We start from the raw sequence: 11,827 nt of genomic DNA, 5'->3' as shown, positions 1-11,827 counted from the left end.
CATTTATTTGAAGGGGTGTCCACATACGTTTGTACATATAGTGTATGTATTTCACAAGTTCCCAAGGATCATAGTGATCTTCCTCAACTAACACACATGATATCAAATGATGTTTTCTGTGGAAGTATTTGATCAGTAAGAACCCTGAATTGTTACATAACCCAGCAAAGCACTTCTTTAAAATGCCCTAATTCAAAGGCACCTCAGAGTTGCTGCTTTAGTTGCTTAGCAACCACCCAGCTCCACAGCTATGCTTGAAGCTAAAACAGCAGCAGCAGCACAGTTTTCCTAAGCAATAGATTGTATGTTGGGTGAATGTGCATCACTGTCGTTTTAAACCCAAAGGTTGGATTACATGTATTACCTAATGTAATGTAACATTGTGAAAAGTTTATTTTACTCGTTCCATGTAAAATAAGTTGATTGTGCAGGTGTAAATAAATAGCCCACTGGCCTAATGTCATGTATCCAGGGGAACTCGGAGGCAACAGCATGTCACACCTATGTTCATGGTCAATATTTCTTAGATTTGTGTCGGGACTATATGTTGTGGAATGATTCAATAGTATGAATAAATGAATAAAATAAAATAAAAATGAGAAAATATGTCAATCATTATTTGAATATGTCGGTAACCCGTTGTATAAAAGTGATAATGCCCTAAAGGCCGGTGTTTGGAGGATATATTGGCACGGTGTTCGAGCCCGAGACCGCCTCGAACCTAACAACACACATGCCAATATATCCTCCAAACACCGGCTCATTATCACTCAAACAAACCATACAAACTATACATTCCATCATCATCTCTGCATGTTAAAACACATAGACAAAACAAAGACCACAGTATGTTTGGCTGAGAGGATCCGAGGAGAACTCTTTCCCCTCCTTATGACCTCACAATGGGAACATTCTCTCTGGGAATATTCTCTTGGCCTTCCAGGACAAACGAGTTCTCTTCTCTCTGAGAAACACTGACTACCACTGCATGAAGTCAACATTCCTAACCTCCCATCAGTCCCCTGGCTCTGCTGTGGCTGTGGCTGTTCAGACGTAGAAATAGAGCAGGAAAATTTCCTCGGACCATGACAATCTAACAGTACATTCATGGATACACCCAAAATGGCTGACATGGTATTTGTGATGCATATTATTGCCTAACTTCTCTTGCCAATGCTGTGGCTGCGGCTGTTCAACCCAGGAAAGCCCATCAGACCATGACAATCTGACAGTACATTCAATATGGCTGTCACGGTCTTTGTGATGCATAGAATTGCTATGGTAATTATATTTTTATAGTTCAGTTTACACAGAGATGCATCTTATGGGACTAGTATTTCCATAGAATGTGGGTTTTGTAATAATTACCCCAGCATGTCCGTTTTTTCAGTGCACGATTCGGACGGGATTAGTTTTACCAAACTACCCCTGTGTGTGTCTGTGGCAACCGCTTCCTCATCTGACGGTACATCTGTTTGAGGAAACAGACACGTGGAATTGATGAAACTGGTTCTGAAGAGACATCAATCTTCCTGTCTGTTGTTGAATTTCCTTGTCGCATTGACTCTTGGATCTTGTTTTCTCTCCTTAACTCACACACACGTGTTTGTTTCTCAGGGCTGTACAGATATAGGAAAACATGTTGTTTTGAACACCTTTCTCATTCAGATAAAACATGCTGCTTGATTCATGTGTGAGCACTTCCTGCTGTGTGACAGTGTTGTGATATGAACATCCTCTGGTGAGGGAGGGAGGCCAACGAGGAGTTAAGCCCTCTCTCCTCTTTTCTCTTCTAATCTAGTCCTCTAGAGTCATATTTTCAGACTCTGTCTCACGTCACGATTTCGGCTTGTTGCGTAGATAAGCTGCCATATGTGAGAAAGACAGTCGTAGATAAGCGGCCAGATGTGAGTGAGAGAAAAAAGGAAGGAGGAAGAAAGAGAAGAGTGGAGAGGGGGGGTGAGGGGAGGACGTATACTTGAGAATCGTTTTTTTTTTGGAATGAGCGCTGTTCATTAGCAGTAAACACGAGAAAGAGAGAAACTCAAACCGGGGGATGGGAAAGGAACAATGGATCAGCAATCTACAGAGTCCACAGCCACACACATGCAAATTATATTTTGCCTAATCCTTAACCTAACCTTAAATCTAAAATAGCATCTTTCCTTTTGGGGACCGGTGAAAATGTCCTCATATTTTCTTTGTTTTACTATCCTTGTGAGGACTTTTGGTACCCAAAAGGATAGTAAGTTAGACCACACACACACAACACACATTGCTGAGAGATTAGTGTTTTTCTAGGTCGGTTCAGTTTCGGTTTGATTATTAAAAAATAATCACGTAAATGCATTATAAAATAACATATGGAAGTGTTTTAAAATGGTCGTACCATGTATCATTTAGATATTTGGACTTTTAGGCCTCTTTTAGGTATATAAAAACATATATATATATAAAATATATAATGAGGCTTTACTTCTATAGCCCATAGAAACACATTGAATAAGACATTCTGAAAATGGCAAGAAATACAGTCAAAAGAAAAATAATAAGGAATAAGGTTTTGAAGTGTCTGTCCTATATCTAGGAGATATAAGAAAGTTCTGGAAATATATGTATATATATATACATACAGTGCCTTGCGAAAGTATTCGGCCCCCTTGAACTTTGTGACCTTTTGCCACATTTCAGGCTTCAAACATAAAGATATAAAACTGTATTTTTTTGTGAAGAATCAACAACAAGTGGGACACAATCATGAAGTGGAACGACATTTATTGGATATTTCAAACTTTTTTAACAAATCAAAAACTGAAAAATTGGGCGTGCAAAATTATTCAGCCCCCTTAAGTTAATACTTTGCAGCGCCACCTTTTGCTGCGATTACAGATGAAAGTCGCTTGGGGTATGTCTCTATCAGTTTTGCACATTGAGAGACTGAATTTTTTTCCCATTCCTCCTTGCAAAACAGCTCGAGTTCAGTGAGGTTGGATGGAGAGCATTTGTGAACAGCAGTTTTCAGTTCTTTCCACGGATTCTCGATTGGATTCAGGTCTGGACTTTGACTTGGCCATTCTAACACCTGGATATGTTTAGTTTTGAACCATTCCATTGTAGATTTTGCTTTATGTTTTGGATCATTGTCTTGTTGGAAGACAAATCTCCGTCCCAGTCTCAGGTCTTTTGCAGACTCCATCAGGTTTTCTTCCAGAATGGTCCTGTATTTGGCTCCATCCATCTTCCCATCAATTTTAACCATCTTCCCTGTCCCTGCTGAATAAAAGCAGACCCAAACCATGATGACCACCATGTTTGACAGTGGGGATGGTGTGTTCAGGGTGATGAGCTGTGTTGCTTTTACGCCAAACATAACGTTTTGCATTGTTGCCAAAATGTTCCATTTTGGTTTCATCTGACCAGAGCACCTTCTTCCACATGTTTGGTGTGTCTCCCAGGTGGCTTGTGGCAAACTATAAACGACACTTTTTATGGATATCTTTAAGAAATGGCTTTCTTCTTGCCACTCTTCCATAAAGGCCAGATTTGTGCAATACACGACTGATTGTTGTCCTATGGACAGAGTCTCCCACCTCAGCTGTAGATCTCTGCAGTTCATCCAGAGTGATCATGGGCCTCTTGGCTGCATCTCTGATCAGTCTTCTCCTTGTATGAGCTGAAAGTTTATAGGGACGGCCAGGTCTTGGTAGATTTGCAGTGGTCTGATACTCCTTCCATTTCAATATTATCGCTTGCACAGTGCTCCTTAGGATGTTTAAAGCTTGGGAAATCTTTTTGTATCCAAATCCGGCTTTAAACTTCTTCACAACAGTATCTCGGACCTGCCTGGTGTGTTCCTTGTTCTTCATGATGCTCTCTGCTCTTTTAACGGACCTCTGAGACTATCACAGTGCAGGTGCATTTATACGGAGACTTGATTACACACAGGTGGATTGTATTTATCATCATTAGTCATTTAGGTCAACATTGGATCATTCAGAGATCCTCACTGAACTTCTGGAGAGAGTTTGCTGCACTGAAAGTAAAGGGGCTGAATAATTTTGCACGCCCAATTTTTCTGTTTTTGATTTGTTAAAAAAGTTTGAAATATCCAATAAATGTCATTCCACTTCATGATTGTGTCCCACTTGTTGTTGATTCTTCACAAAAAAAATACAGTTTTATATCTTTCTGTTTGAAGCCTGAAATGTGGCAAAAGGTCGCAAAGTTCAAGGGGGGCGAATACTTTCGCAAGGCACTGTATATATATATAGATACTTTTTTTTTTACACATATTTAACCCCTTGTTTTTTTTGCACAAAATCTCCCTTACTTCTATTTTTTGTATAGGTTACCTTCAGACGAGCGTTCATGAGAGTCTCCCCTTTCCACATATTAGTTTGTAGCTCAAACGGTTCAGACACTACAGACAAATTGGCACATCAGCTTTACCAACTTCGGATGAGTCCTGTGACACTTGTTGGGCTCGTAGAGCAGAAAGGATAATACTGTAGTTTGTAGTAATAGCCGAACCATTCAGACGCTACAGATGTTTTCATGAAAATACCAATTTTCGGGATGTCTTATGGGCTGACATACACCACTATAGCTCGGCCACCTTCCACCGCAGATGCGGAAGGCTGACATAGGCGGATGCGGTGGATTGGCTGATATCTCTATCTTGAACTGACAGATTTTGATGGGGATTTTTGTATTATGTTTCTTAGATTGGCGCACTGGTGCAAATTTTAATAACTGAATCCCCACCGAAATGTTGGTTAATCGCTCGGCAACAAAAAACACACACACACACACACACACACACACACACACACACACACACACACACACACACACACACACACACACACACACACACACACACACAGTCTGGATTTCATTATAAGTAAATACATTTGGCAGTGGGTCCGTGTGTGTGTGAGCGGGAGAGAGCAAGAGGGAGTGCTGAAAAGCCTTCAGAACTTCAGCGCACACACACCACTGTGCAAAATCAGTTGTAGAAAAAAAGTGAAGAATACAGACAGACGGAGGTTGTCATTTGGAAAAACAGCATATTTTTTATTTCATTCTGCTCCTCCCCTCTTCTCTCTCGGCAACTCTCTCTCCCACGCTACCGAGAAGAGAGCAGAGGCTTCAGCTCCCTGGAACTCTCCACTACTCCTAAGGTATTGACTGTGTATGTGTGTGTGCAGTGTCTGTTTGTTTGTGTGTGTGTGTGTGTGCTTGCCAGCTGCTGTGCTGCCTTTCAGCTCTTTCTGTGTGTTTTGTCTCTGCCTGCAGCTGAGGTGGGCGTGTGTAGGAGTTCACTGACCATCTCGCCTACTCTCTATCGTCCCCCATCATTCTTTCTCTCTCTCTCTTTTATTCTCTATCTATCTTGTTCTCTCTCTCTCTGGAATTGCAGGGAGGTCATGGATGGACTGCGATTACCTCCACTCATTGAGGATGCGCTGGAATCTACAGGTCTGTGCCCTCCTTGCCAGCGCGCACGCGCAAATTGTTTGTTGACCGTGTGTATGTAATCTGAGGGGGCCCAAAGTACATGAGGATGGCTGGGGGGTGGTCCTATGCGGATGGCTAGCTCATCCGTGTGTGGAAGTTGGAGAATTTAGCATTTTAGCATTTTTCAAACAACTGAAACTGTTTTTTACTGCAACTGAGAGCCATAATCATTATGCTTAATTATACGTTGTTTTTTTTTAAAGGTTTATTTTTCTGAATATCTAACCATACCTCTTGAGCTGACTGTCCTGACTGGTGGTTATTGTTTAAAAGAAACACAATGTGTCCGACCGGCTCGATTTGGTCTTTTGTAGCAAAATTTGAAATTGTGTTTTGTGCAAGTAGAGACTCAGAGCTAGAAAATGGTATATTATACACTACAAATGAGGAACAATGGGAAAGTAATTCTGATTTGAAAGTTGATCATCTTGTAACCCCATTTTTTGAGAAAGTGGCTCTTAAATATTTTGGTACACCTACTGGAGAGCTCTTTTTTGTCTACACCCATTCACCATTGTTCATATCCTCTTAAGCCTTAACCCCACCCATCTCTTTAAGGATTCACATGTGGGCCATGTGCTGAACAGAGTGTGTACAGTAGTATACTAAACAACCGAAGATTTCAAGTTTAAAGACTGGGTTATACTACGTCAATCGACATGTCTGTAGACAGTTGTCCCAGTGACACCATGAACATTCTATTGTCATCCGACAATATAAGTATAAACACAAAAAACGACAAGCTGCAGCCTGGTGGTCCAAAATAGCATAACTGGTGTATTTTAACACCAGTAAACCCATCAGTTTAAAAATGAATTTAATATACAGTATGTCAATCTAGAAAACCAGGCAACTAAAAGCAACTTTCTAAATGTTTTGGTTTGTTTCTAGCTTGTTATTTCGTTAGTTAACTTTAAGTTAGCTGCGAGCCAGTTCAAATAATAACCATATCATATAGCTGACAACGTCTTAAATTGAGCTCATTTGAATGAATTATTACAGAAAAATAAACTCACAAAATATCATTGTTTACAAATTAATAGCGAGTTAATTACATGAAATAGTTTACGGTTGTGAGTGTGAAGAAATAAAAGAATGGTATTCTAATGAACTTGGACACTGTCTCGTTGGCCTAACGTTAAATCCTAATTTGACTTTGGTGCAGGTCATGTTGTTCTTCACATTAATGTCTCTGGTAAATGCATGCTATATGAAATACAATCAAAGTTTATTTGTTACATGGACAGGATACAGAAGGTGTAAATGGTACTTTGAAATGGTTACTGGTATAGGGGAGTCTTTTGATTAGACAAAAAAAGTTTTGCATGATTTCCTCATTTCCCCTTTCAGTTTTTAATACCATTATGTTCGCTAGCTAAACAATGAACCATAATCCCAACTCATAACGTTACTACTGTCACGCCCTGACCTTAGAGAGCCGTTTTATTTCTCTATTTGGTGAGGTCAGGGTGTGATGTGGGGTGGGAATTCTATGTTTTGTATTTCTTTGTGTTTGGCCGAGTGTGGTTCCCAATCAGAGGCAGCTGTCTATCGTTGTCTCTGATTGGGAATCATACTTAGGTAGCCTTTTTTCCCACCTATGTTGTGGGATCTTGTTTTTGTACAGCTCTTGTAGCCTACGGAACGGTACGCTCGTTTTGGTTTCACTTTGTTATTTTGTTGCTGGTTCTCATTTAATAAATATGATGACCACAAATGACTCTGCGCCTTGGTCTCCTTCAAACAACGGACGTTACAACTACCCTGTATGAATCTGACGGTAGCTAACCAACTAGGTTCAATGTTAGCTAGATAGCTAGGCTATAACTAGCAATTCAAATGCCTCTGAGATATGAATAATATTACTACACAGATCATACACGTAATGTTAGCTAGCAAGTAATGAAAACAACTTTTTGACAAAATTAACATGTATAATATCTGAAAATGGAGCTAACTAGACTCTCCTAACCATATACATGGATGAACGCTTCTCCCTCTCTGTCGTGGATGCCATGGTTACCCTTAGTTTGAAGATGCAATCCGGAGACAGGTGTTTTAAACAACAGCCTTCTATGTTCTCCTTTTGACTCCCTCCGCATATTTGCAATCAAATGCCAGAATTTTCTCCATCTCCTTATCATACTCTGCTTCCACCGGGCATTTCACTTATTTCAAAACTCAGTCCTCCAGAAAGTGGAGAGCAACACTTTTGCAGTTCTTCATGATATCTTTCAAAAGAAAGAATTGCCTACACATACTGAGCCTCTCATGTTACAGAAAGAAGCATGCTACATGACAGACCAATCCGATCTCATCTCTCGGCATGTCCTATTATCTAAGCCAATGATGGCTTGCAGGAAGGTACCTGTCTGTTTCCATGGTTAAACCAACTAGGCTTGTTATCTAACAAATGTATTCCTATTTAAAGATGGCATACACGTTTGTTATTAAGGCACATAAAAGTTCACATGGTTCAGAAGGCATTTCCCCCAAAAAGCATATTTTGTTAAAAAAAACAAATGTTTACGTTAAAATGTTATGTTTATGTTTAAAATGGCAGCGAAGAGAATGGCTGACGTTTTACATGCCCATAATTTTTTTTTTTTATGCCATTTAGCAGACGCTTTTATCCAAAGCGACTTACAGTCATGTGTGCATACATTCTACGTATGGGTGGTCCCGGGGATCGAACCCACTACCCTGGCGTTACAAGCGCCATGCTCTACCAACTGAGCTACAGAAGGACCACAATAATCACTTGTGCTATTTTGTTAGTTTTTTGGGGGATTGATTGTAACTTATTTCTTTACTTATTTTGTACATAATGTTGCTGCTACCGTCTCTTATGACCGAAAATAACTTTTGGAAATCAGAACTGGGATTACTCACCACGGACTGGAAGAATCTTTTTCCTTTAACGAGTCCAACCAGAAAGATATACTGCTCTCCTGGGAACAGGCCCAGATCCACTTAATTTGCGTGAAGAAAAGACGAAGGAAAAGAGGACGGAGATCAGGCTGCCTTTTGAGAATCCGTAGGCGAGCGAGATCTCCCATTGCCATCAATTCTACTTGCTAACATGCAATCATCGGAAAATAAAATGGATGACTTCCGATTATGATTATCCTACCAACGGGACATTAAGAACTGGTTGATGCTATGTTTCACAGTCGTGGCTGAACGATGACACGGACAATATAGAGCTGGAGGGATTTTCAATGCACCGGTAGAACAGAGAAGCCACGTCTCGTAAGAAGAGGAGTGAAGGTGTGTGTCTTTTTGTCAATAACAGCTGGTGTGCGATGTATAATATTAAAGAAGACTCGAGGTATTGCTCGCCTGAGTACCTTATGATAAGCTATAGACCACACTATCTACCAAGAGAGATCTCATCTATATTATTCGTAGCCATCGATTTACCACCACAGACCAATGCTGGCACTAACAGCGCACTCAACCAACTCTATAGGGCCATAAGCAAATAAGAAAATGCTCAGAAGAGGCTCTCCTAGTGGCCGGTACTTTAATGCAGGCAAACTTAAATCAGTTTTACCAAATTTCTACCAGCATGTCACATGTGCAACCAGAGGAAAAAAACTCTAGACCACCTTTACGCCACACACAGATATGCATACAAAGCTCTCCATCGCCCTCCATTTGGCAATTCTGACCATAATTCTATCCTCCTGATTCCTGCTTACAAGCAAAAACTAAAGCAGGAAGTACCAGTGACTCGCTCAATTCGGAAGTGGTCAGATGGCACGGATGCTATGCTACAGGACTGTTTTGCTAGCACAGACTGGAAAATGTTCCGGGATTCATCTAATGGCATTGAGGAGTATACCACCTCAGTCATCGGCATCATCAATAAGTGCATCGATGACGTCATCCCCACAGTGACCGTACGTACATATCCCAACCAGAAGCCATGGATTACAGGCAACATGCGCATCTAGCTAAAGGCTAGAGCTGCCGCACCTATAAGGAATCGCCCTATGCCCTCAGACGAACCATCAAACAAGCAAAGCGTCAATACAGGATTAAGATTGAATCGTTCTACACCGGATCTGACGCTCGTCAGATGTGGCAGGGCTTGAAAACTATTCCGGATTACAAAAGGAAACCCAGACGCGAGCTGCCCAGTGACGCCAGCCTACTAGATGAGCTAACTGCCTTTTATGCTCGGTTCGAGGCAAGCAACACTGAAGCACTGAGCACCAGCTGATAATGCTCTCGGAGCCGATGTGAGCAAGACCTTAAAACAGGTCAACATTCACAAAGCTGCGAGGCCAGATGGGTTACCAGGACATGTACTCAAAGCATGCACGGACCAACTGGAAAGTGTCGCCACTGACATTTTCTGTAATACCTACATGTTTCAAGCAGACCACCATAGTCCCTGTACCCAAGGAAGCGAAGGTAACCTGCCTAAATGAATACCGTCCCATAGCACTCATGTCAGTAGCCATGAAGTGCTTTGAAAGGCTGGTCATGGCTCACATCAACAGCATCCTCCCGGATACCCTAGACCCACTCCAATTCGCATACCGCCCCAACAGATCCACAGATGACGCAATCTCAATTCCACTGCACACTGCCCTTTCCCACCTGGACAAAAGGAACACCTATGTGAGAATTCTGTTAATTGACTACAGCTCAGCATTCAACACCATAGTGCCCACGAAGCTCATCACTAAGCTAAGGACCTTGGGACTAAACACATCCCTCTGCAACTGGATCCTGGACTTCCGCACGCAGGTGGTAAGGTGGTAAGGGTAGGCAACAACATGTCTGCCACGCTGATCCTCAACACTGGGGCCCATCAGGGGTGTGTACTTAGTCCCCTCCTGTACTCCCTGTTCACCCATGACTGCGTGGCTAAACACGAGTCAAACACCCTCATTAAGTTTGCTGACGACACAACCTGATCACCGACAACGATGAGACAGCCTATAGGGAGGAGGTCAGAGAACTGGTGCCAGGACAACAACCTCTTCCTCTATGTGAGCAAGACAAAGGAGATGATCGTGGACTATAGGAAAACAGGCCCGCCTTTCAACATCAACAGGGCTGTAATGGAGTGGGTCAAGAGTTTCAAGTTCCTTGGCGTCCACATCACCAATGATCTATCATGGTCCAAACACATCAAGACAGTCGTGACGAGGGCACGACAAAACTTTTTCCCTTCAGGAGACTGAAAAGATTTGGCATGGGTCCCCAGATCCTCAAAAAGTTCTACAGCCGCACCATCGAGAGCATCCTGACCGGTTGCCATGAAGAGGAGACTCCGGGATGCTGGCCTTCTAGGCAGAGTTTCTCTGTCCAGTGTCTGTGTTCTTTTGCCCATCTTAATATTTTCTTTTTATTGGCCAGTTTGAGATATGGCTTTTTCTTTGCAACTCTAGAAGGCCAGCATCCCGAAGTCGCCAACTATTGACGTTGAGACTGGTGTTTTGTGGGTACTATTTAATGAAGCTGTCAGTTTAGGACTTGTGAGGCGTCTGTTTCTCAAACTAGACACTCTAATGTACTTATCCTCTTGCTCAGTTGTGCACAGGGGCCTCCCACTCCTCTTTCTATTCTGGTTAGGGCCAGTTTGCGCTGTTCTGTGAAGGGAGTAGTACACAGTAGTATGAGATCTTCAGTTTCTTGGCAATTTCTAACATGGAAAAGCCTTCATTTCAGAAAAAGAATAAACTGACAAGAACAAGAATAAACTGACAAGTTTCAGAATAAAGTTATTTGTTGCTGGCCATTTTGAGTCTGTAATCAAACCCACAAGTTCTGATGCTCCAGATTCTCAACTAGTCTAAAGAAGGCCAGTTGTATTGCTTCTTTTTATTTATTTTACTAGGCAAGTCAGTTAAGAACAAATTCTTATAACAGTGGGTTAACTGCCTTGTTCAGGAGCAGAACGACAGATTTTTACCTTGTCAGCTCAGGGATTCGATCTTGCAACCTTTCGGTTTCTAGTCCAGCGCTCTAACCACTAGGCTACCTGCTGCCCCTTTAATTAGGACAACAGTTTTCAGCTGTGCTAACGTAATTGCAAAAGGCTTTTCTTATGATCAATTAGCATTTTTAAATGATAAACTTGGATTAGCTAACACAACGTGCCATTGGAACACAGGAGTAATGGTTAGTGATAATGGGCCTCTGTACGCCTATGTAGACACTCCATTTTAAAAAGCTGCCGTTTCCAGCTACAATAGTCATTTACAACATTAACAATGTCTACACTGTATTTCTGATCAATTTGATGTTATTTTAATGGACCAAAACAAGGACATTTCTAAGTGACCCC

General features: G+C 41.6%; 1 protein-coding gene across 2 annotated transcripts in view; it reads left to right on the top strand.

Annotated features, from left to right (window-relative positions):
* The first annotated feature begins 4,944 nt into the window (after positions 1-4,944).
* LOC118400917 (coiled-coil domain-containing protein 136-like) overlaps positions 4,945-11,827 on the top strand; it is a 54,180-nt gene continuing 47,297 nt past the window's right edge. The window contains exons 1-2 of one of the 2 annotated variants that reach the window (XM_035797925.2): positions 4,945-5,183; positions 5,423-5,481. In XM_035797925.2, coding sequence (XP_035653818.1) covers positions 5,430-5,481 — 52 coding nt within the window. In that variant the 5' untranslated portion in view covers positions 4,945-5,183; positions 5,423-5,429. Of the gene's footprint in view, positions 5,184-5,422; positions 5,482-11,827 lie in introns of those variants that run through there. The other variant, XM_035797928.2, reaches the window with a different exon arrangement.

Source organism: Oncorhynchus keta, chromosome 22 (genome assembly GCF_023373465.1).
Source record: "Oncorhynchus keta strain PuntledgeMale-10-30-2019 chromosome 22, Oket_V2, whole genome shotgun sequence".
NCBI classification, from domain to species: Eukaryota; Metazoa; Chordata; class Actinopteri; order Salmoniformes; family Salmonidae; genus Oncorhynchus; species Oncorhynchus keta.
This window is presented reverse-complemented; position numbering and strand designations above follow the sequence as displayed.